The sequence below is a fragment of the Camelus ferus genome, chromosome 19 (genome assembly GCF_009834535.1).
Source record: "Camelus ferus isolate YT-003-E chromosome 19, BCGSAC_Cfer_1.0, whole genome shotgun sequence".
NCBI classification, from domain to species: Eukaryota; Metazoa; Chordata; class Mammalia; order Artiodactyla; family Camelidae; genus Camelus; species Camelus ferus.
In genome coordinates, this window is record NC_045714.1 from 16,650,841 (window position 1) to 16,676,104 (window position 25,264).

General features: G+C 59.3%; 2 protein-coding genes across 2 annotated transcripts; both read left to right on the forward strand.

Moving 5' to 3' along the window:
* The first annotated feature begins 1,995 nt into the window (after positions 1 to 1,995).
* On the forward strand, positions 1,996 to 8,740 carry CD93 (CD93 molecule). Its single transcript, XM_032461722.1, has 2 exons — positions 1,996 to 4,361; positions 4,587 to 8,740. Exons 1-2 carry the CDS (start codon positions 2,428 to 2,430, stop codon positions 4,609 to 4,611), a joined length of 1,959 nt encoding a protein of 652 aa, XP_032317613.1. The 5' UTR covers positions 1,996 to 2,427; the 3' UTR covers positions 4,612 to 8,740.
* Positions 8,741 to 20,824: 12,084 nt separating this feature from the next.
* Positions 20,825 to 24,661, forward strand: THBD (thrombomodulin). The gene has a single exon (XM_032461723.1). It carries the CDS (start codon positions 21,132 to 21,134, stop codon positions 22,869 to 22,871), a length of 1,740 nt encoding a protein of 579 aa, XP_032317614.1. The 5' UTR covers positions 20,825 to 21,131; the 3' UTR covers positions 22,872 to 24,661.
* Positions 24,662 to 25,264: the final 603 nt, after the last annotated feature.

Consider the following 25,264-nt stretch of genomic DNA (forward strand, 5'->3'; position numbering starts at 1 on the left):
CAGAGCGGGGTTCGCACCTGGGGTATATGCGTTCTGTTCTTTCAGTGCAGAACCCTTGGAAACTCACAAGCTGCCCCCAGGGAGAGCGTGGCCTCACGTGGCTCTGCACACGTGGGATGTGCACCAGGGGGTCCGTGCAGCAGGTCACACGGGGGCACGATGGGGTTACTGTCCTTCTTTGTTCTTTATTTTTTATTTAAAACATTTTTATATTTGTTTTACTTCCACAAAAAAGGGAAAGACACAGCTTCATGAAACCTGCGGTTGCCAGCGGAGAGGTCCTCCCGCGCCCCTGAGGGTCCCTCACTGCAGGGACGAAATCTCCCCCATGCCGGCCTCCCCATGCCGGACGTCAGTGCTTCCCCAGGGATTTCAGAGGAAAAGCCCCCTGTCTTCACTGCCTGGGCTCCCAGAGTGCCCCTCCCCCAGACCCCCCTCCCCACTCCCCGGGGTCTTGTCTGACTGCCTTCCTTCACTCCTTTAGGAAGGTCATGCCCCGCCCCCAGGGCCTGGGTACAAGCCACTCCCCCGCGTGGCCATCACCTTCCTCTCCGTTATTCCTCCTTTCAGTCCTGGCCTCGCTGCCATTCTTCCCCACAGGAGCCAGCCCAGCGGCCCACCCCTCAACCAGGTCCAGACCTCTCCTGACGCTCTGAGGCACCTTTCACAGCTGCAGCTGTTCAGCATGTTCTAGTCTGTCCCCTCTAAGAGATGTCAAGGGTCACGGAGGCAAGAGTTTTCTCCTAGAATCCCAGTGCTGAGCCCAGCACATGATGAGGCCTTAGTTAACATTGGTTCAATGGATGGGTGGATGGATGGATGCATGGGTAGGTAGGTGGGTGGTGGGGTGGATGGATGGATGGATGGGTGGGTGGATCTCGACGGGCAGGAAGAATCCTGTGGGTTCTAAGGAGGCATCTCTGGACTATTGCAAACTTCTGATTAACACAGAAAGGCATGAGGCGCTCCCTCTGAGGGTCTCTGATGGAGCCTGGGGTGGCTACTTTATCCCTTGTGGAGGCTGAAAGGCAGGGAGCTCCTCAGCCCCACAACACGCTAACTCAGATCTCTGAGGGGAGCCAGTGTGGCAGACGCTGGTGCCGCACACGCTGCCCTCGGCAGTTCCTGCCACCCTCCACCTGAGCATCCCCCGGGACCCTGGGTCCTCCCCACCAGCCAGACTGATAAGGAGCTGCCGCCGCGGGGGAGGGGAGCAGGAGGAGGAGAGCCCAGCCCCGCCTCGGGGACAATCTGACGCGTGGTCCACACCGTCTCCCAGGGCCTCCCCACCAGGGGACAGAGTTCCGGAGCCACAGCCCATCTGCTGGTTCATTGTCACCGCTGGCCCCTCCTCATCCCTGCCTCACTTCCCCTCCTAAACACACTGCTTGTCTCAGATCCTTGTCTTGGGTCTACTTCTCCGGGACCCCAACCAGTGACAGCTCTGAGGAGAAAAACACATCTGTCATTGCAGGAAAGAACCGTTGGGTCCAAGGGCCTTCTTAAGAGGCTGTGCGGAAGGAGGGATGTGTGGCCCGGACTGGTTCTGGGCCAGACCTCCCGCTCTCCCTGTAACCCCAGGCGGAGGGAAACAAGCTGCGAGCCTGGGGCCGGGGGGCCAGAAATGTCTCCATTTTTCCTTTCTGAGACTTTTTGTGACATGGTCACACCACAACACAGTGTTTGCAGTACAAAACCCTGAAAACTGCCAAATTTTACCCAATTGGATGAATGTCCTCGAGGAGCTTGGCATTGTGTAAGAAACGCAGACGTTCCCACGGCCCGGTTCCTATTTAAGAAGTGCCTATCTATTTAAAGTTCACGATGGGGGAATCAGAGAAAAAAGACTTTCAAAGCCAAAGGGAACATGAGAGAGGCGAAAGGAAAGTGCAGTTTGCTTCTAAAAAAGGCTGAAAATTATAACCATCCGTGGCCTCATGTCTCAAGTCGGAGGAGTTTTTTTTTCCTTCTTCTGGTTGTTTGCAAACCAAAGTGGAACTGTATTTGGGTTACAAAGTGAGCTTCCTTAAGTCCTGAGCCCCACAGAGTCTCTCCTCGCTCCGCAGCGTGCCCTCCCGCAGATGGGAGCGAGCACCGAGCCAGAACGCAGCAGCTGGTGTCTCCGGGCTGTAAGCAGACGTCTCCCCTCACACCACCGCCTTTCCTTATCTGCGGCCCAGCGACGTGGCCTGGCTCCTTTTATGAACAACAAAACCGTGATGGGGGTGACAGGAGTCAGAAACAATTCAGCGCAGGAAGCCGGGGTATCCGGTGAGAAGTAAGACAGGATGCGCCCTGGGTCAGGGGGCCTTGAAAGCCCTCAGCCTTTGTGTCCTTCTCGGCAACAGAGCGTCCACGTCGGAGCCCCGGGCTCCCCTCGCAGCTCAGCTGGGGCTGCCAGCCTCCCGCCCAGGGGACCCAGAGCCCATGATGGCCATGTCGTTGGGCCTGCTGCTGCTGTCGCTGCTGGCCCTGCCCCGGGCGGGGGCCGCCGAGGGGCAGGAGGCCGTGGTCTGCGCGGGGGTGGCCTGCTACACAGCCCACTGGGGCAAGCTGAGTGCGGACGACGCCCAGCAGCGCTGCAGCAAGAAGGGGGGCAACCTGGCCACGGTGAAGACCGAGGAGGAGGCCCGGCACATCCAGAGTGCCCTGGCCCGGCTCCTGCAGACGGCGGTGCCCCCGGCGGGGCGCATGGGCCGGTTCTGGATCGGGCTCCAGCGAGACAAGGGCAAGTGCTTGGACAGCAACCGGACGCTGAAGGGCTTCAGCTGGGTGGGCGGCGGGGAGGACACGCTCTACACCAACTGGTACAAGGGGGCCAAGAACTCCTGCATCTCCAAGCGCTGCGTGTCCCTGCTGCTGGAGCTGTCGCTGCCCGCCCTCGGCAGCCTCCCCAGGTGGGCCGAGGGCCCCTGCGGGAGCTCCAGGTCTCCTGGGAGCGGCATCGAGGGCTTTGTCTGCAAGTTCAGCTTCAAGGGGATGTGCCGGCCCCTGACCCTGGGGGGCCCCGGCCGGGTGAACTACAGCACCCCCTTCCAGGCCAGCAGCTCCTCCCTGCAGGCTGTGCCCTTTGCCTCTGTGGCCAGCGTGGCCTGTGGGGACGGGGACGGGGTCGGGGCCGCGAGCTTTCAGAGCTATTTCCTGTGCAAGGAGAAGGCCCCTGACGTGTTCGACTGGGACACCTCGGGGCCCCTCTGCGTCAGCGCCCAGCTAGGCTGCGACTTCAACAACGGGGGCTGCCAGCAGGAGTGCTTCGAGGGCGGGGATGGCTCCTTCCGCTGCGGCTGCCGGCCGGGGTTCCGGCTGCGGGACGACCTGGTCACCTGCGCCTCCCGGGACCCCTGCAGCTCCAGCCCATGTAGTGGGGGGGCCACCTGTGTCCCTGGGCCCCTCGGGAAGGACTTCACTTGCCACTGCCCCCAGGGCTACCAGCTGGACCCCACTCAGCAGGGCTGCGTGGACGTGGACGAGTGCCGGGATGCCCCCTGCGCCCAGGAGTGTGTCAACACCCCCGGGAGCTTCCGCTGCGAGTGCTGGGTGGGCTACGAGCCCAGCGGCCTGGGAGAGGGGCCCTGTTGGGATGTAGATGAGTGCGCCCCCGGCCGCTCGCCCTGCACCCAGAGCTGCACCAACACCGAAGGCTCCTTCTACTGCTCCTGCGAGGAGGGCTACATCCTGGCTGGGGAGGATGGCACCCAGTGCCTGGACGTGGACGAGTGTGGCGGCCAGGAGGGCAGCCCCTGCGGCAGCCTGTGCTTCAACACGGAGGGGTCCTTCCGCTGTGGCTGCCTGCCGGGCTGGGAGCTGGCCCCTGACGGGGTCTCCTGCACCGAGGGCCCCACGTCCCCTGGCCCACCGCCCAGGCCTCCCCAAAGGGGGCACGTGGGCAATGAAGAGGGGACGCTTGTGCTGTCTGCCACCACACCCAGTTCCACCGGGGACCCTGAGGGCACCTCCAAGGTGGCACCCACCTCCAGGGGAGCCTCCCTCCCCACCAGCATCCCCGTCCCCGTCTCCCTGGCCCCACCTGAGATGCTGGCCCCCAGCGGGACCCCTGGCACTGGGACGGAGCCCAGCACCCATCAGCCCACGGCCACCGCTGCCCCCAGGGAGCTGGCAGGGGAGGACTTCAAGGCCGAACAGAGCGACGAGGGTGCGGACGGGCAGAGGCTGCTGCTGTTCTACATCCTGGGCACCGTGGTGGCCATCCTGCTCCTGCTGGCTCTGGCTCTGGGGCTGCTGGTCTGTCGCAAGCGCAGGGCCGGGAGGGAGGAGGAGGAGAAGAAGCCCCAGAGTGCGGCCGACAGCTACTCCTGGGTCCCTGAGCGCGCCAAGAGCAGGGCTACGGAGAACCCCTACAGGTGAGGGGGCCTGGGCGGCCAAGGGGGCGGGAGGGTGGTGGAGGGCGGCGACCACGGCACAGAGCAGGCAGAGGGCGAGGGGCAGGCGCTGCCCACGCTGGAAGGCATCCCCCACCTCGGGGTCCCCCCTCCGCCCTGCCCGTGGCGCAGTGCACGGGCATCGCCCCCGGGTCTAGACTGCAGCCAGAGCTGTAGCTTCCAGCGTGTCTCCTTTGTTTTCCCCAGTCCGACGCCGGGGACAGACTGCTGAAGGTGAGGAGGCCCCGAGACACTGACAGCAGCCACCGTCCTCAGAGCCCTCTGCCTGCCAGAAGCAGGACCCCTGTCCTCCTGAAAGACTGGACTGGAATCGTAACAAATCCTTGTAAACCTTGTCTTGAAACATCTAGCAACTTGAAAGGTGCAAGGCTTCCCACGCGTGGTGGGTGGTGTTCCCGGAGTGGGAGTTGGTGGGGGGGGGCGCGATATTTCAGGAATTTCATGCGTATTTACCACCCCCCTCCGTCTCCCTGTCCAAACACAAACATACGGAGCTCATTCCGCCCCGTGTCTGGATGGGGCTTGACAAGGCAGGTGCTAATGGGGCCCCTTGGAAGTTCTCTGCCCACGCACGTCATCTAGGAAGAGGCCTGAGCCAGAGCCAGTCAGGGCTGGAATGTGTTCCTTGTGGTGTTTCGGAGGCCACGGCGAGGAATTGTTTGATTCTGTAAGATGCTGTTTCTGCGGGAGGGAGCAGGGTCAGAACTGGGGGCGTCCCTTTCCATTCAGGCGTTTGCATCCCCAGCTCTCCTGAGCTGGGAGCCACCTAAATCCTCCAGAGCGACCAGAAGCACACGCAGCCAGCAGGCAAGGAGGCAGGAAGTTTAGAAATCGCACTTTCCAGCTCTTCAGGTTCTGCGAGTCTTCAGTTTATCTGCAGGTAAAGTCTGAACAATGTGGGGAAAGTCACAGGCAGTGAGTTCAAAGGGCTTTTGGAAACAAGAGTGAGAGGGCAGGGTTTGTCTCCAAACTACTTGAATCAGTGCCTCTAAATAAATGCATGGATGTTGCCGCACGCTTGACTGATGGGACGGACAGTAGCCAGGAGAGTCAGGGAGCCCTGGGCTCGGGCCAGGACACCGCCCGCCCCTCGCAGCTGCCCGGCCTCCCCGCAGGCTGCCCCGGCGGGGGTGCCCCGCTGAGCCTCTCATCCTGGTGGTTTCTGAAGGGTGTGTGAGGGCTGCCGGCCTGAGCTCCGAGAGCTCCGTCAGAGGCACCTCTGCGCAGTTCACCGTGCAGGAGGCCCCCGAGGGCTAGGCCTGGCCCTGCAGGCGCTAACCCAGTGCTGCCTCCCACACGTGTGGCTCCTTCCTCTGTCCCTTCAAAAAGATGGCGAGGAGGGAGGGTGTGCAAAGGGGAGAATGACTGTCTTGTGCAACAGTGGGCACTCTCGGAGTCACTTGAATTCAGAGCCCAGCTTTAAAGTGCCCACTTGCAAAGATTTCCCGCAGCAAACGCTGTTGCCGTCGGTGGCGCTTGGTCCCTGCTGGTCCCGCTTGGGTCCCCGGGAGGCAGCCGGTCACCGCAGGCCGGAGCCCTCAGGAGCTGCCTGAGCTGCAGAAGCCTGGGGCCTGGGGCGTTTCTGCTGCTGCCACCACCACGCAGGAGAGCAGGGGCCAGTCTCCCTCCTGGGAGCTGAGCGCCGTGTCTCAGGATGAGGGCGCCCCCGGGACCCTGGCTCCGCCTCAGGAACGCCTCCCTGCCGTGTGGGCAGGGCCCCAGCGCACCACCTCCAGCGCCAAGCAGACGCCCTTTGGCCAATTTTGAAATGTAGCTGCTATGGTTCCGACTTTATTTCAAACAGCAAATGGAAAAGTAAGGTGGGGGAGGGAAGGGAGGACGGAGACTGGACGGGGCCCATAGGGGTTCGGGACACCATTTTTTAAAGTCACCTAGTGTCCTCCTGTTCCCACTCGGTCGCTGGTGTTAGCACCCTGCGGGGGTGGGGGCTGGCCATTGCCGCTCTGCTGATTACGGCTGACCTGCGTCTGCACTGACACGAAACGCTTCACTCTGGGCCGTTACAGCTTTCACCCGTATCACTGGGGTGAGGGGGACGGTCCCAACCCGCTGCCCCCAGCCCCCACCGTGCCTGTGGCCTTGAACGGACCAAGGTTGCTGACGTGCCCTTGATCTCTGTGTTGGACTCCCCCACAGCCCGGCCCTGTTCTGGTTCTGGGTTTGAATTCTCCTGGGGTGGGAAGGTGCAGCCCTGCCCTGGCACCCCAGCTGTGGCACCCACAAGGGATAAGCAACAGTTTCTCCAAACCCCATGGGTCAGAGCCAGCCCCTCCTCAAGTGAGGGAGTCTGTTTGCCCTCGCAGCCGCCCCCCGGCAGCGGCCGCGATCCCCCGACTGGACGACCTCAGGCAGCGAATCTGATGACAGCCGCTGGCCTCAAACAGATGCTGTCTTCTCCCCTCCAACACCACTGTCCCTCGTCTGCGGAGGCAGAATCCTTGCTCTAGGGACTCAGGGGCCACGGCAGGGACAAACAGGTGCCCAGGGTCTGTGTGGACCTTGACAAACCGTCCTCGTGTCCAGACGCCCAGGCAGCTCGGCTGTGACGGCCCAAGAAATGTTCAGACGGACAGAGCATAGGGGGTGCTCTGCGGGCACAGACCCCGTCCGGCCGTGACCGTGACCTGGGGCTGGGCCGGGGCGGGCTGGGAGCTGCTCAGTCCCTGACCAGCTAGGGGGCAGAGTAACCAGGCTCTGGGGACAAGAAGAGGCTCCCCTTGGGAACAGGGTCAAAACAATGGAGACTTCGGTCCAAACAGAATTTCCCATAGTTGAATAACCCTACGTTCGGGACAGACGCCCCGCCCCGCCTCCCGCCTCCGAGGCAGGGCATTTAAAGGGCGGGCGTCTCCGTAACCAGGCCGGCTCCTCAACGTGAGGACGACTGCCACTCTGTCTCCTGGTGGTCGTTTGGAGAGGCTGATGCTGGGGGACGGTCCCTCGGAGAAGAAGAGTGTAGATGGCTGGGGTGGGGCAATTCTCTCAAATCCTTTGCACAGTGACCCACGGCCGCTCACAGGGTGGCTCGAGGCAGAAGCAGCCTTGCCGGTGTCACTTCGGACGCCCACGAGCCGTGTTCCCAGCAGCATCGTGGGAGGAGAGCTCTTGAGGGGTTCTGCTGGCCGGGCTGTCTCAGGCCTCCGTGCCCCCCGAGCAGCCCGACGTCCTCCCCGTGATCAGGCAGAAAGTGGAATAAAGCGTCAAACACGCACGTGCGCGTGCTGGGTCCGTGGTGCGGGAGGACCGGAGCCGGACGTGGGGCTCTGTGTCTTCCTTTCTGATCACGAGGCCTTGGTTGAGGACGTGGTGGGGCCCGGATTTACCACCTGTCAGGCTCTGGAGGATGTGGATTGGATCCTTGGCTGCTTTTATTCCAACTCTGTCTCCCGTGTGTGCGTCTGTGAAAACTGAGAGAGCAGATGTGAGATCTGAGGGAAAAAAGGCACTAAATTCAAAATAACACAGTTTTTTTTTCTTTAAAGAAAATACAGGAAAACCTTTTCCTTTTATTTTTCTTCTTGGCTTCTCCATTGTCTGATTCAGGAAAACAGGAAGGCTCTGATTTCTAGCAGCTGCAAAACGCTGTAACGTCCCCTGCGTGTTCCGTTGCTTAAACAATAGGGCTCGCTTGGAAGTCTGAGATTTAATCCCTGAAAACATCTGTCCTCTCGGGCTGTGGAAGCTGCACCTCACGGCTGTGTGATTTGTGGGGTCTGCCCACCAAAAACAAGAGGGTGATAATGAAACTCTCCACAGAGTCCGTCACCTAAATGCATCCGAGCCCCGTGACTGACACACACTGAAGTGCTTTTTAGAGAGCGAGCGTGTTTCGGGCTGTTCTTGGAGATAAAGCCCATCTGTTTTAGGAGGAAACTCTGAAAGTCCTTTCTCGCATTGTCCCTCTTATCTGCAAGGTGGCCAGCGCTTCCTTTCGGCAGATTTGCCACCAGCCTCCTGGGCTGACGCTGTTTTTGCCTATTTTGCTCAAGCTTGAGTTAGACGGAGGCCAGGCCTCGCTCCGGGACGCCGGGTGCGACTGCAGAGGCCAGCAACTGCTCTGGAGCGTGAGCGCTAAGTCCGAACGCCAGCCTCTCTGAATACGTGTGTTTGAGGCTTGTCCCCTGTTGCTGGGGTCGCGGGCTTGCTGGGCGGGGCCATCCCCCCCCTCCCCGGGGTTGGGGTGGGGCGGGGCTGCGCCGCGGGGGCCCTCAGGCCTCTGAGAAGCTGGGTGGCTCCCGGGTCAGCCTCACAGGGGAGTGGCTTGTCATCCTTTGTGCTTTGTTACGCGCCTATACTAATAAACTCTGAAATACATTGTTGTTGGCTTGTTTTAATATGTTTCTTTTCTTTCTCAAAAATTTTAAAAAAATTAAAAAAATTTAATTAAAATAATTTTTTAATTAATTTTTTTAAAATGGAGGCACTAGGGATGGAACCCAGGGCCTCGTGCATGCTAAGCACGTGCTCTGCCCCTGAGCTCTGCCCTCCTGTCCTTGATGTGTTTCATAATAGCTCAAAATACACGGCACAACTTCTGCGTCCCTCCTCGAAGACACCTTGATGGCCCAGTTTCTGCATCTCCGCCTGCACCAGAGGCGACACTGGCCCAGGGTGCCCAGGCGGGGGGAGGCACTGCCCTCCTGCCCTTGGCACTCTGCCCTGGGGCTGTGGACACCGGAGGGGCTGGCGGGCAGTGGGTCCAGGCCCCACAGCTGAGACCCAGGCCTGAGTCAGGCTTGCAGACTTTGCCTTCCGTCCCCGAGCGGTGTGGTGTCTCCACCTCCCCCTTGGCACCCTGCATCTTTTTAGCTGTGCAGGTGACACCTGGTGCAGGATTAAACACCTCCAGTTGGTGCGACGTGTAAACACTGGTCTGTAATTATCATTGGAGCACTATCACCACTTGGTTAGCAAACCTTTCTCAGCTGATCTGAGTGGTCGGGTAGGCAGCCCGATCGCTAGTTGCTGGGCTGCGGGAGTCTCACTGAGCCCGGAGGCGGGGGTGGCGGCTGGCGGTCAGGCTCCAGTGCACCTGCTTCTCAGCCTGTGCGTTTGGTAAGAACGGGGCTTACATGGGTAAAGGGCTCTGCTGTGAGGCCGATGGCCCAGGCACCTGCACAACAGTCATCACTCAGGACTGGACGACACTGATCCGGGAGGGGTCTAGCCACTGACAAAGCACATTTGGAAATTACATCTCAACACGAAGAGCCCTGGCTGCTCCTCTCCCTACCACACGCACGCACACGCACCACAGACACACTCAGGGAAGCTCCCCCTGCACGCGCAATTCTAACGTCCTCCTGTCTTATACTGAAAAACCTGAGGCCAGGGTTTCCTGACTTACGGCAAGAGCCCGTGAGTAGAAGCGCCGATTGTTTTTGAGGAATAGTTGGTTTACAATGTTGTGTTAGTCTCACACAGGCCCAGCCCAGTGATTCGGTTGCGCACATAGACCCCCTTTCCTTTTCTTTTCATTATAGGCCATTACAGGGTATTGAATACAGGCCCCTGGGCTGCACAGCAGGGCCCTGCTGTTTATCCATTTTATACGCTGTAGTTTGTATCTGCGAATCCCGAACTTCCAATATATCCCTCCACCCGCTTCCCCCCCCGTAACTGTAAGTTTGTTTTCAATGTTTGTGAGTCTGTCTCTCTTTTGTAAATAAGCCGTCACATTTTAGCAGGGATTCCTCCTGGTAACCTGCTACCTGCTCACTAAATCGATGGAAATGCTAGTAAATCTTCCAAACAGAATTCACTCACAAAAAAATCAATTTATGCAGAACTGCGTCTACCTCTCAACACAAGCGCGTTTCTAACAGAGAACATGCAGGCGGCCGCGGCCGCGTCACCGCGAGCTCCTGCGTCCTCGGCAGGAACTGAGGGAGCGGGTCCGGGTCTCAGCCACTCCTGGTTACGTTCAGTAAGAGGAGACAGAGGTAGCGCCCCACGAAAAGCCTTGTCCAGCCTCCCCCCGAAGGATGTGCTGACTGTACGGCCGCTGAAGGAGAGAAGACTGGCCCCCTCTCCTTTACAGCCCGGCCCCCATGGGAGGCGTGAAGGGCTGGGCGGTGCGAGGAGGAGACCCACCGGGCTGGCCCGGGGCCCACAGGCGCTCGCGGGAGCTTGAGCCGCGGGGACGCTCTTCCCAGGGCAGCCTGCACACCCTCGCCCGAGTCCCAGGTGCCCACAGCCGGAGCTCACCACTCGCTGCTGCCCGGGTTCCATTTGCTGGGGCTTTATTTCGGGTTCATCCCCATTGACTGGGATGTTCGTCCTCTCTTGTGGTTGAAATTGGTCTATAGAATTCAACTGTGGGGAAGGAGGGAGAGGGAGGGAGAGGGGAGGGAGGGGGATGGGGAGGGGAGGGGGAGGGAGGCGATGGGGAGGAGGGAGGAGGGTAAACAGAGAGGGATGAAGGGCAGGAGGGGAAGGGAAGGAAACTGGGAGGGCGTGCCCAGATGAAGGTCAGGTCGATGGTCAAGGGGCCCCTCCTACGCACACATGCACACACACACACACACACACAAGCACACACACATGCACACACACACACCCCCCCGCACTCACAAGAAATGCTCAAAAGCTCTCTGCCGTCCCCAGAGATTGTGCCCCTGAGCCCCGCAGCCCCTCCTCCTGGGATCGGAGAGCACATCCCATGCCTGCACCCTCATGGACCCCACAGGGCCTCCCCACTCTGTCCTGGTCACAGCGATGCACTCGTGTGCACTGGAGGAGGCGTGGTTCTGCCCTGTCGTCAGTGGCTACTTCTCCACCGGACTCACCCCCAGGGATGGGAGCGTCAGTGGTACCACTTTGTCCAGGTCAGCTGGCCAGTCTCTTAGAAAGTTAAACACGCACATGGCCTAGCAATTCCACTCTTGGACTTTTGCTGAAGGACAGCGAAACCATGACCCTCACGACTTGGCCACAAGTTACTCACAAGAGGTTTATTTATAGAGCCTGGACCAGAAAACGCCCAGCTGGTCATCAGCCGGGCTTGGATAAAGGCTGCCACTTATCCGCACAGTGGGACACTCCTCAACTAAAGACTTTGATGTGCGCACGATGACACAATTCAAAAACACCGTGTACAAAGTAAGCCAGACACAGCAGGGTGGGCCCCGCAGGGTCCCCTGCCTCTGAAGTTCTGCGGTAGGTGACACTAATGTGCAGTAAAGGAGGGAGCTCAGGGGCTGTGTGAGCGGCTAGCGGGGACTGGCTGCTAAGGACTTGAGGGACTCCCTGAACGGGAATGCTCTGCGTCGTGACTGGCTGGTGGTCACGTCGGGGTTCGCGTTGGTCAGAAGCCCGCAAACCACGCGTGTAAAGTGGGCTCACGTCCTCATGTGACTCGCACCCCAGTGTAGCTGACTTTAGACCCCGCTCTTGCGTGTTATGTAGAACACGGAGGTTTCCAAGTTGTGGGCAGTGTTCCTTGTGGAACAGGGGAACGTGACTGCCTCGGGCGTCACTATTTCAGCGGTAACAGAAGACGGATGAGTGTACAGGCTTGTACTCTGCATGCCTCCTGCGCTGGTTGCTTGTCTCAGCCCTGCGCTCAGCCGTTACGGTCGGGGAGGCACCCTTCCTGTGACCAATGTCCCTACCTCTCTCCAGGGCAGTGCAGGAATCGTTCACCTCCTCCATTTTACTGGCCTCCACGGAAACATTCACGTACACCCTGAGGACGGGGTCTCCCCTGTCTGCTCCCCGCCGCGCCCCAACCCCATGCCGAGGGTTCACTTTTCAAACCCACAGTGCCCTGTTCCTTCTTTTGCCTGCCCCCACCTTCAAGGCACCCGCCTGCGTCTCCTCCTGCGCGACGGCCACAGGCAGACCTGCCCCGGGTCTTTAGTCCTGTACTTCCAGGGGAGCGTCTTTACTGCGGAAACCACCTTTCCTGTTATTTGAATTTGTAAGTAAAAGCAGCCTCGGCAAAACCCCGGACGCGGCAGACGCCAGGTCTGAAGTGAGACCAGTGTGCATGGCAGAGTCAGGGCCTTCCTTTAAGAGGCTTTTCTCATCGCACAGAAGAGACCAGATGCCCAGAGCAGCCCTGCTGCTCCCAGAGCCTGGATGTGAGGCTTAATGGTCTGTGGCTGGAATGAAACGCTGTTAACTTTTGCTACGTGCTGAGTGGTGTTCGCAGAGGACACGTATTCTTCTCGAGAAAGAGGATTCATTTGTTATTTCAAAATTTGGAATCGCGTGGTCTGGAACATGCTCGGGTGTTAGCTCGACAGACGAGCAAACAAACCAGGAGAAATAAACAAAGGCTCGGTGAGCGGTGTGTCCCCCGACCCCCCCCAGCAGGTGCCAGGGCCAGGACCTGCAGAGAAACCCGAGCAGCCCTGCAGGCCCTTGCTCTGCTTCCAGACCAGCGACCTTCTGAGCGTGGATGGAGGACCACAGAGGGAGACACGGCTCCTCCTGTTTATTTTATGTATAAAGTGTGTCGTTCAAAGAGATGGCCTTTTTTGACCCCAAATCATAAAGAAAATGAAGGCAGAGGAAGTTTGGCCTTTTAAGTCTCCTTTCACTCCAAGTGAAATCTGTTAAGAGTTAGTTTAAGACAGACAAGTAGACACAGAGCCGGCGGGAGGGGCTGGGGAAGGGGGAAGTGGGTGTGCGTGCGTGCGTGTGTGCGTGCACGTGTGTTTGTGTGTATGTGTGCACGTGTGTGTGTGTGTGCGTGCCTGCGTGTATGTGTGTGTGAGACATCACAGAACAATGGCTGTGAGCCACATCTCACAGACGGGAACACGCCAATCAATGGACTTTTAAATCCAAGCCAGTTGCTAAACAGAAAGGATCTGTGTGCTGGAAGCTAACTGGTCTGTGTTAGCTTCGGCCATCTGCCTCCGGCCAAAGGGCCCTCCCGGGCCGCCCCACCTCTGCACGCCCCATCCCTCAGCTTCCACAAGGCCAGGTCTGACCGCCCTGCCACCTGGCTCCCCGTGAGACTCGCGCGGCACCCGGGGCCTCAGCAGCCCCGCGCAGCCCTGGGAGGACCCTAGTCTTGGAAGGCTGGTCCTTGGGGACCAAGTGACAGAGGGCGAGCAGACGTGGCAGACAGCACGGACAGCGAAGCTGATGGAGCCGGTGAGGCTCCTGCCTCGGAGAGAGAGTCATCACTCGACAGACACTTCAGCTTTCACGCTGTGCGCAGAGTACAGGGTATAGGACGTGGCTGTACCTCCAGGGAGCTTGTCCACCTACTGAGGAGACAACACAGACGCACCAAGAAGAAAACAAACACAGGGCGATGATCACAAACGCGTTCGCCTCCTTGTCGGCACAGCGGGGACGCGAGTCACTTCGATGCTTGTTTGTCGTGAGGATTCAATGGAATGGTCTCCGTCACATACTTAATGTGGCACCTGGCATGGGTAAGGGGTCAGAAAATGGAATGAATGAGTGAAACGGACACACAGCCGAGGTCCGACACGTGCTAGCCAAAAAGGCTGCAGCGCCGGCCGAGGAGACAGGGCGGAGGCGTGGGGAGCCTCCCTCAGAGACCCCCGCAGACGGGCTTTACAGCTCGCCCAAGAGAGGCAGCTCCCCAGGCCCGGCTGGAGGCAAAGCAGGGGTCTCCACAGCACCGCCCGGCACCCAGCGCACAGGCCGCTGACGGAGAGCCTCCAGGAGGAGTTCTGCCCTTGCTGGTGGAGTTCAATGACAGGACCTGGCCAGCCTGGGTGTCAGAGTTCTCGGATAAAAGATGCCGTTGTAGATTTTGCCAAGTGAGAAGAATCCGAAGAAGAATGAGGCCCCAAACCACTACTGCCAATGAGATCTACACACTCACCCCATTTGATCAGGAAATGCAGCCTTGGTGCCTGCACCAAGGACGTCCAGGCAGACCCATCCCCACCCTCCACAGCACAGCGCCGGGACTGCGCTTCCCCAGAGGGATGCGGCCCGCGCGCTGCTGGCGCTCTCAGGACCGGGCGGGCAGCCCGCTGGGCGCCACTCCTGAGGACGGAGCTGCCCCCCCCTCCCGCCAGGCCGCTGGGGCAGCTAGCCTCTCTCCGAAAAGGGCTGCTGGGCTGCTTTGCAGCTTCTGCTCAGCTCTTTTCACCTGAAACATTGCTCCAATTGGACGTCTCTGCTGGGGGCCCTCTCTGAAACTGGAGGGGAAACGCACCTTTTTCAAGTTCTGTTTCAGGTTTTCATGGGTCCAAGATGTGTGCTTTCTTGGAAGATGACGTATGTATCTTTCAGGGTTGTTTGCAGAAAGGTGGCTTCCTCACGAGTAGATTTATTTGCTAGGGGAGGGAACTGGAAGTGACCATAAATAACCCCCTGATCATGGTGGGGACACAACAGGGGGTCAGACCACCCTTCTGACATGTTTGCGGGATGAGGCATCCAAGGTTTAGACCACAAGCCCACGGTCCGGCTTCTGCAGGAGGCGAGGATGGGTCAAGCCTGCCAAGGGAACAGCTCGCACAAACTGTTCATTTCCATTTGCCTTTTTCCTACCTCAAATTCTCCTGCTCATCATTTAAAAAAATTTATTTTTAAATTTTTATTATTATTATTACTTTATTATTATCATATTTTAAAAGGGAGGTACCGGGGCTTGAGCCCAGGACCTCGTGCCTGCTAAGCACACGCTCTATCGCGGAGCTCTGCCCTCCCCCGACTCCTGCTCTTCATCTTTTTAAAAAAGAAACACGTGGCGCTGTACGTAAGCAGACCCTCTTAGACCCTGACTTGGCAGCCGTGACAAGGGGCTCACGAGAGCCGGAGTTCTCGCAGCGTTTGCCACTCGCTCCAGGTGACTTTTACTTAGAGAGCAGAGGGTGGGTGTGGGTTTCAGACACGCTGCTGTGACGAACGGGGTGAGAACTGAACCGGCCACGACACCCTCTGTGATGGAGGGGATTTATCACATCCTCCACATCCTCTGCCCTGGGGATAAGCAGACAGTCCTGTAGTTTTAAGTGTGAACTTTAAGAAATTGGATGAAATTCAGAAATGGAATTTTGTGTTTGAAACAGAATTTTTAAGCGGACACAGGAAGAGATGGACGGTGTTCTAACCCACGTCGTTTACAAGCCATTCATGATCTCACAAGATGCAGCCTGGAGACTAGGATTTGCCGACGCCCTGCACCAGAAATGCCACAGAAGTTACTTTATTGGGGCGAAAATCCTTCTGCATTGGTTTTATTATTAAGTCCTTCCCTTTTTTTATTTTAACCTAGGGTTTTAGTGTGGTAAGCCCAAGGTGGTCCCAGGGTCCTTCAGAGATGGGAGAGGGAGGCAGGAGAGACGTGACGGAAGGAGACGTGACAACAGAGCGGGGGGGAGAGAGACGTGGGGAGAGGCCACGCTGACGGCGCGTCTGCTTTCTCGTTTCCCTCCTCTTCTCAGTCGGCAACCTCCCCCGCCGCCCCCGCCACGGGAATCACAGCACGGCCGTAACACAGCCACGAGGGGCAGAAATCGGAGACGGAGGGCCCCCTCCCCACCGTCGGCCCTTACATTTGAACAAAATACTTCTTACTGGCTGGACTTTTTCCTTCCTGTCACCTTATGTTCCTCGAGTTAGAGAAAGCGTTTGTAAGCAACGCCTGCATCTTCTGGAATGTTTCTTCTTCAGTGTGTTTAACGCAAAGGTTGGCGAAGTCTGACCCTCAGGCCCTGTCTGCCCCACTGCCTGTTTTTGTGTGGTCCATGAACTGAGAAAGTCTGTTAATTTTTAAGAGTTGAGGAAAAAATCCACAGAAGAAAGAGATTTCAGGACACGTGAACTTTATAAAAAAAATTCCAAGTCCACAAATTAAGTTTTCTTGGGACCCAGCACTTGGATTCATCTACATTTTATCCACTGCTGTTTCCAGCTCAGTGGCAGAGACCAAGCAGCTCACAGAGCCTAAAACATACATTTTCTGTCCCTTTTGTTGACCTCTGGCTTGGGGGAGATGGCCTAATGCACTCAGAGAAGAAACTATTTAATGATGATATTTGACTGAATAGAGGGGTCAGGCTTTGAGGTTTAAATAAACCAGATCAGATAAACGGCAGTCCAGGAAGCTACGCGTTAACTTACTCAAGTTTGCACCCACCAGGCAAGGGGCTGGCTGCATGTAACAGCAACCTGGTGACACGGAGACTCACTCACCTCCTGAGACAGAAGTCCAGGAGCAGGTGGTCCAGGCCTGGGGCTGGAATTCCGCATGTCCTTAGCAACCTGGACCCCTTCAACTTTCTTGCTTTTACCCCAGTGCATGACTTTCAGCCTTGTGATCATGACACCTGCCGTACCTTCTGTCTTTGTGGCAAAATTTTACAGATTCCGCTTAGCTTGGCTTAAAAGTCTATTTCCACTACTTGGTCAGATGGGGTCTGGGCCGGCTGTGCCCCTGCACGCAGGAAGCGTTGCCAGGGCGAGGAGCCAAAGCGGACCAGAAGGATCCAGGGGAAGGGTGGGGGTGACCAGAGCTTCGGGGGCCACGTCTTCCACGTCTCACGCCCTGCTCTGGCATCCCCAGAAGCGTCTGCCCAAACCCAGAGGGCTGCGCCCAGGCCCTGGGGTGTCTGAGCCAGCGGTCCAGGCTGGGCCCGGGAGTCCGCCTTCCTGACCAGCGCGGGGTGACGGGGTGTTGGTGGAGAGGGGACGAACGTGGATGCCGCTGGTCCTGGGCTCCTTTGTACCCAACTCAAGAGGGTCAGTGATGCTCTGAGAAGGGGAGGGAAGAGGCAGAGTCTCCGTGGAGGGTCTCAACCCGGCCACTCGGCTGCTGGGCTGGCTTTCTCCCGCACGACTGTGCGGGAGTGTGTGTGCGCACGGCCCCACCCCCGGCATCTTGTCAAAGGCAGATTCTGACCGGGGAGGAGGCACAGGGTGGGGTCAGAGACACGCACCCTAGCAAGCCCCAGGTATGGCTGCTGGCCGGGCTGTCCTGCTGGGAGGCCGGGCGGTGGGAGCCGCGCCGTCCCTCCTCTCTCTCAGCGGCCACCCTGTTTCCAGCCCCAGCCACCTCTCCCACTGCCAAAGGCTGCGCCGCACGGACATTCTGGGCAGGGTGTCCACATTTCTGTCACTTCCACTGAGCGGGAGTACTGACTCATTTGCGTGACATTCTCAGCTCTCTGGAAAGATAGAGCTGGGCCAGAAATGGAAAAGGCGGCGAACGTTCTCTGGGAAACAGGAAGCCAAATATTTTTTTCAATCATTATTTCCCCTGGAGTCAGAGACAGCTTAATTTCCAATGAAATACGACTTTGAGATTACAAGATAAAATCCAAGCTCAAGAGCAGAAGGGCAAACACTGTGAGAAAGGAGAGAGTCGTGAAGTGTCTCTGACGCACTTCAGGCTCGGAACTTACTTGTCATCAGCTGTGCGCGTGCGTCCCGCTGCAGGAGGACCGGCGGGGCGTTAAGTCTGCACCACGGGTGCTGCTGCCAGAACTGTCCCTGCCTCTGCGGACTCCGAGCTCTCCGGAGGTCAGCTGCCTGTCGGTGATGCTTTTCCAGTTCCAAGGAGGAAGCATCCTTCCCCAGCCCCGTGGAACACGAGTGTGTGCCGCTGTTTGCGGGGATGTGTGCCTTGATTTGTCCCAGGTGTACACCGGGGAGTAGAATGACTGGGTCCCACAGTAACCACACGATTGGCGTCCTGAGGAGCTGCCGAGTGGCGATCTCAGTGTGGTGGTGCCACCGCGCACTTCTATGCGTCCCCACCGCGACGTACGTGGGCTCCAGGTTCTCTGCGCCCTTGTCAGCACCTGCTAGTATGTGTCTCTTGTTCTAGCCTCCCTGGTGGGAGTGAACTGCATCTCCAGGTGGTGCTGGTTGACGTTTCCTTGACGCCCGTGATGCTGCGCCCCTCTTCACGTGCTGACTGGCCGTCTGTCGGTCTTCTTTAGATAAAGATCTGTTCAGATTTTTACCTGTGTCTTCATTGGGTTAGCTGTCTTTTTAGTACTGACTTGCAATAGTTCTTTATAGATTCTGGAGATTTGCCTCCTATCAGACACGTGAGTTGCAAATATCGTCTCCCATTCTCCCATTCTGCAAATTGTCTTCTCACCTTGAAGGACAAAACTTTGTAAATCCCGGTGATACCCGATCTTTCTGTTTTTTCTGCTGCTTGTGCTTTTGGTGTCATATCTGAGGAGCTCCTGGCCAATCCCAGGCCACATTTATACTAAGAGTTTCCTCCTTCTAAGGGCCTTCTGGGTCTAGCCCTTACATTAGGCCTCTTCTCCGCCGTGAGCTGCTTTCTGCACGTGAGCGGGAGCAGGGCCCCGCCTGTGTCACACGGACAGCCCATCAGCGCACTGCCCTGTGTTGAAGGGACCCTCCTCCCCTCCACTTGATTGTCTCAGCATCCTTGTGGGAGTTAACTGACTAACAGTGATTAAATACAAAAATGTTTATTTTTGAGCATCTTTCCATGTGCCTGTTGGCCATCTGTATGTCTTCAAAGGGTTTTATTTTTTTTGGGTCTCAATTCTGTGTCATCGGTTGTCTTTCCTTGTGCGGAAGCACGCTGTTTTGATTGCTGTAGCTTTGTAGTCAAATTTGAAAGGTCTCAAGGAGACCTGAATAGGACACCCCACCAAAGAGGGCCACGACGAATCAGCCAGAATCCATCCAAGCCTGGTGGGGGCTAGACCTGATGCTTGAACGTCTCTCAACTCCTGGGCAGGACGGCATCAGCCTCTGTGTGCTGCTTTGCTGTCCCAGTCCTGAAATTCACTGTAAATGTTGAGCAAAGGGTGTGACTGGTCCTGTGCCCTTTCTTGTCTCGTGCCCCCACCTCTGAGATCTCTGTCCAGCGAGTACCAGCTGGTGTCTGGCACCCGCCCAGCTCCAGGGCTGCAGGGAGACAGCCCTGCCCGGGCGCAGGCGTGCACTTGAGCCGCGACGCCTGGCTCATGCCCACAGCCTGTGGTGGAATGGCAGGCCAGCGCCTGCCCTGCTCCCACCTGGGACAGCGTGGCTCTCCAACCTGGGGCCTTTGCTTTCTCCTCCAGAAGAGCGGTGGGGCCCACTCAGACCTCAGCGTCCCGTTTCTGTGGGGAGAGGGGCAGCGGGATATCCAGGGCTCTCTGCCCTGCGGGCTCTGCACCCTAGGGAGTGTAGCGGGACCATGGTGCCTCCCTTTCACTTTCAGAGTGGCCCTGCCCGGCCCCGCCCCCCTCGGTCACTGCGGCCAAGGCAGGTACTTGTCTTCCACGTGACAGGACGCCACACTCTCCTGTTCTCTCGCAAGGTCTGAGCTCTGCTGGACGCGGGAGCCCAGACGCCGGGTAAGCCGGGCTATCCTGGACCGCTGTGTCATGCCCAGGGAGAAGCCTCTGCCTCCCCACACCCTGAACCCGTTCAGCCCAGCAAGTCTGAGGCTCTCCAACCTCTTTGGCTTCGTTCAGAGATCAACAGCGCCGCCACCTGGCGTATCACTGTGAGTCACCACAGCAGAAGATGGCTGGGGGGTTAAAAAAAAGTTTGCCACACTCTGTTCTGTTTTGGACCTACCCCTCTGCATTCCTGATGCGTGAAGAAGCGGATAAGGTCGCGAAGGTGACAGATTCCCATCTCCTCCTCCCAGCGCTCCCCTCCCTGCGTGCGCACAGGGACCGCCCCTCTTCAATGTCCTTTGCCCAGAAAGTGGCTTTTACACGTGCCCTTGCATCGATCTGACCTTTCAGTCAAACGGGAAAACTTTAAACAGACCCGAGTGGGACCCGTCTGGAGCCCTGCCCCTCCCTTTGGGGGTACGAGGTGGACTGTCCCTCTGGGATGCTGGACAAACTCAGGCCAAATAGGCCAACATGCTCCCAGCACACCCGCTGCGCAGGGCTGGGCAGGGGCTCACCGGCCACCACTTCTGAAGGGGGGAGGGGGCCTTTCCGCCCTGACGGTATCCCTGCGACTTTCCCACGTGACCAGATGAAGTCTGGCAGAGGCAGTTTGCGCTCAGGGACTCTCGGGACCCTGCGCGGGGGTCTGGGCGTCAGGTCAGTCCTAGCCACGCCCATGCCCCCTGCATCTGTCTCCTGAGCTAGGCGCCCCGGCCGGAGGTCTGGCTCGCTCTCTTGGAGATCACGTCTTGGAGGAAGCCCACGCCCTAGGCAGCCCCTCCCAAGGCCCTCCTGGTGGTGGGCAGCCCCTCCAGCAGCCCGTTGTGTCCCGGGCGCTAAGTCCCCCACCCCTCATCCAAGACCTCCTCGACCCATCTCCTCTTCCCAGAGTTCCGCAATCCAGGCTCTCCTTGAAATAGGTGGTGACAACACTGATGAAGGAAAAGAAAGAGGACCGAGAGGTTCAGGGGGGCTGCGCTCGCCGGGGCCCAGCGGCGGGGCGGGCCCTGTCGCCGCGCCGCCGACGGAGGTGCGGCCATCCTGGGCGCCTGCGCTTGCCGGCCCCGCCCGAGGACCTCCCAGTCCGGGCGCGTTTACTCATCCCCGCGAGGTGATCCCTGGTGCGAGGGCGGGCGCAGGGCGCCCAGAGAACCCAGTAATCCGAGAATGCAGCATCAGCCCTTCCCACCAGGCCCTTCCTTCCTTTTCCCGAACGTCCAGGGAGGGAGGGCCGCGCACTTATAAACTCGAGCCCGGGCCCTCCGGCCTGTCAGAGGCTGCCTCGCCGGGGCTGTGCGCCGCAGCCGGACGCGTCTGGTCTGGGACAGACGCCAGCGGCTCCCCGCCCCTCTAGGCCCCGGCCGGGCCCCTGAGCGCAGACACCATGCTCCGCGTCCTGTTCCTCGGCGTGCTGGCCCCCGCCGGCCTGGGGCTCCCGGCGCCCCTCCAGCCGCGGCCCCTCAGCAGCCAGTGCATCGAGCGCGACTGCTTCGCGCTCTTCCAGGGCCCCGCGACCTTCCTCGCCGCCAGCCAGGCCTGCGAGCGCCTGCAGGGCCACCTGATGACTGTGCGCTCCTCAGTGGCGGCGGAGGTCATCTCCCTGCTGCTGAGTGGCGGCGGCCTGCGCCTCTGGATCGGCCTGCAGCTCCCGCCTGGCTGCGGGGACCCGGGGCACCACGGGCCCCTGCGCGGCTTCCAGTGGGTTACCGGCGACAACAGGACCAGCTACAGCAAGTGGGCCCGGCCGCACAGTGACGGGGCTCCCCTCTGCGGTCCGCTGTGCGTCGCCATCTCTGCGGCGGGGGACCCAGCGCCCATGGAGCCGGCCTGGGAGGAGCAGCAGTGCGGCGCGGAGGCCGACGGCTTCCTCTGCGAGCTCCACTACGCCGCCTCCTGCCGGCCGCTGGCTGTGGAGCCAGGCGCCGCGGCCGCCGGCGTCGCCGTCACCTATAGCACCCCGTTCGGGGACCGTGGCGCCGACTTCCAGGCGCTGCCGGTGGGCAGCTCGGCCGCCGTGGCGCCCCTGGGGCTGGAGCTAGAGTGCGCGGCGCCGCCCGGGGAGGCCGAGGGGCGCTGGGTCCGGGAGACGCCGGGCGCCTGGGCCTGCAGCGTGGAGAGTGGCGGCTGCCAGCACGGGTGCAACGAGAGCGCCGGGGAGTCGCGCTGCCTCTGCCCGGCAGAAGCCCCCCTGCAGGCGGACGGGCGCTCCTGCGCGGAGCCAGCGCAGCACCCGTGCCACCAGCTTTGCCAGCAGTTCTGCGTCCCCGGCCCCCCGGACGCGCCCACCAACTACACGTGCATGTGCGCCACCGGCTACCGGCTGGCTGCTGACCAGCACCAGTGCGAGGACGTGGACGACTGCATGCAGGTGCCCAGTCCCTGCCCGCAGAACTGTGTCAACGAGCAGGGCAGCTTCCGTTGCAACTGCTACCCTGGCTACGAGCAGCAGGACGGCGAGTGCGTGGAGCTCCAGGACCCGTGCTTTGGGAACAAGTGTGAATACGAGTGCCAGCCCGTGGGCCGGTCCGAGCACCGCTGCGTCTGCGCCGAGGGCTTCGTGCCTGTGCCCCACGACCCCAACAGGTGCCAGATGTTCTGCAACCGCACGTCGTGCCCGGCGGACTGCGACCCCAACAACCCGGAGTCCTGCCGGTGCCCGGACGGCTACATCCTGGACGAGAGCAGCATGTGCACGGACATCGATGAGTGCAGCAGTGACCTCTGCTCCGGCGAGTGCCGCAACCTCCCCGGCTCCTACGAGTGCGTCTGCGGGCCCAACTCCGTGCTCGCCGGCCAGATCGCCACTGACTGCGACCCCATCAAGGTGGGCGGCGACCGCACCGAGGAGCGCACCGAGGACGGCGGCTCCGGGGAGCCCCCGGGCAGCCCGCCCCCCGGCGGCGCCACCCCCCGCCCCCCGCCCGCGGAGCCCCTGCACTCTGGCGTGCTGGTGGGCATCTCCATCGCCAGCCTGTCTCTGGTCGTGGCGCTTCTGGCGCTCCTCTGCCACCTGCGCAAGAAGCAAGGCGCCTCGCTGGCCGAGCCGGAGTACAAGTGTGGGGCGCCGGGCAAGGAGGCGGTGCTGCGGCGCGAGGGAGCCGAGCGGACGCCTCAGAGACTCTGAGGGGCCTGCTTCCCTCCCCGGGTGTCCGCCTCTCCGCCCTCTGGTGGTGCCCCCCCCCGCCCCGCCTTCCTCAAAGCACCTTAGCTGGCATCGGAACTGGAAAAGACCCTCACCCCTCTTCTTCCGCGGCTTCTGCGCAGGGTTGGGGAGGGGGACTGGCCGGCTCAGGGCCCAGCCCGTCCCTGACGTCGCCGCACAAGTGGGCGGAGATGGCCGTTTTAGAGAGACAGCCCGCAGAGCGCCCATGCCCTCACCAGGGGCACAGGAGGCGTGAGCGCTATCGGTTCGGGCGGCCCCAGTGGACTAGTGAGCGTTTCCAGTCACGGACAGTGGCCACGGTATTTATTATTATTATTTTTTAACTATGTAGGGTTTCCGTCTCTCTGCTTTTTCCCTACCTGAGTGTCTCCAGTACCCACTGCATCCCTCTGTCCTTCCTCCCGGCTCTCCCCTTCCTCTTTGCTGCATTTATGCACTCCCGCTGTCGCGGGGCCCTTAAACTCAGTGAAATTTCTCCCAGCTCTCTGGCATTTACTAAGCCACGCCCCATTTCATCTGGCTCGGTTCTCCAGATCTTCCCTCCTGGGAAATCGGCACTCACCTGAGTCAGCGGCTGGTGTCTGCCCAGGCAGAACTCCCATGTGAGGCAGACACAAGAAACTGACACCGCGGATGGTGGGGAACTCGCTCTCCCACCAGCTTTGCTCAGTTGCCCTGGAGCGTCAGGCTTCCGGAGCAGCGTCATGCTAACCGCCATGAAGACCCGAGAGGCGTTTGCTGAGCTAGTGTTGGTGGGCTGTCAAAGAAACTCACCCAAGGAGATTTTTATTTTCAGTTTTTACACACCGAATCTGGGTTTTCTTGTTGCTTTGGTTTGGACTGAAAAGCAGTCATTTTTGTTAAGCCTCTTATGTTGTGTCTTTTCTGACGATTATTCCTAGCCGTGTTGTGGCTACTTATTTTTGACAGTGTTGAAAACGTTTGTTCACGTGGTTGCTGTACATTGTGAGACGGAAGCCCCACCCCCCCCCCCGCCAGGTGACAGTGTAAGAAAGGTTTGGGCTGCACCATTCAGGCTGATGACCATTTTGACTCTCACTGTTCTCGCGTAATCTGTCGGCTGACATAAAACCAGTTGCTGCTGGTTCTGTGGATTTGGGGGTTTGGGGATGGAGCCTCTTGGGTGTCCAGGGCCTCACCTGGATCAGGCCCTTGAGGGTTTCTGCCCCTCCCGAGGCGCCTGCCCAGCCACGTGGAACGGGATCTCGAGGCAAGAAGCGGAGCCGCCCGGACCTCTGCTTGGAAACGCAGACCCCGAGGCCCTGTGCACCTCCTGCTGGAGAATCTGCATTTTGACTAGATCAGCAGGGGGCCGTCTGCTCGGCAGAGCTGGAGGGGAGCTGTTCCAGGCAGCTCCGACCTTCTGGGACCGATCACTTATGGGTCAGTAATAAGTAGCGGGCCAAGTCAGGCCCTCTGTTCTCAAGAAACTGAGGAATCTTCACACGTCAGCTTTGCTGTCTGCCGGAGGCGCCTAGGTACACCCCGCGCGGATGCTGCTGCACGAGGCCTCCGCTCCGAGGGAGCTGGGAGTGAGATGCCGCGCGCTTCGGTGTGCGGGAGGAACGTGTCGCGTAAAGATGTCTGTTGTAAAGCAAAGGTTTTCCGCCACTATGTTGTGAACTCAGCACGTGTGTACATAGTTATTTATTTATTGGAGATAAACCAGAACACAGGCGAACCCCTGCTTCTAATGTCACATGCAGAAAATAAACAGATAACTGAGGGCTCTTGGGCTTTGCGTGTGTCCGCCTCCCTCCCCCGCCCCTCGCTGTGCGTATTAAACGGGCTCATGAACAATGCAGATGCCCAGAGGTGCCTTTAAAGGCGCCCCCCATCCTGTCACGAGTTCCAGCTCCTCATGACTCCCTCTCAGACTTTCAGGAATCTTTCCAGAGGCGCTTGCCTTCACCGTGGCAGGACTTACGTTATGTCTGTGTGCACAAATATTTATCTTTTTCTTCCTGTAACAATAACAACTTCATACACAGGACTTACGTCTGTGTGCTTTAAAATCCATTATCAAGCTATTTGTTGGGATGAGTTAAAGAAACAGCCCTTCCTGGGGCGTCTCTAGAATCCTGGCTGTGTGTCCTTCTGCGAATGGTTTGGCATTGTCTGCTCCCGGGGACATCCACACACCAGAGCCGTGAGGGGCTGGCCTGCGGCTTGAACGCAAGGTTCCACACAGTGTCAAGGCCTCCTCGTTTCCCTCGGAGGGGAGAGGCGCTGTCTTTCTAGCACACACACTTCTTGGGCCCCTTCCCGGGGGTGGTGGAGCAGGCCGATTTTATATGCTGTGCTCCGAAAGCTTTCAGAAAGCAGAAATTAGG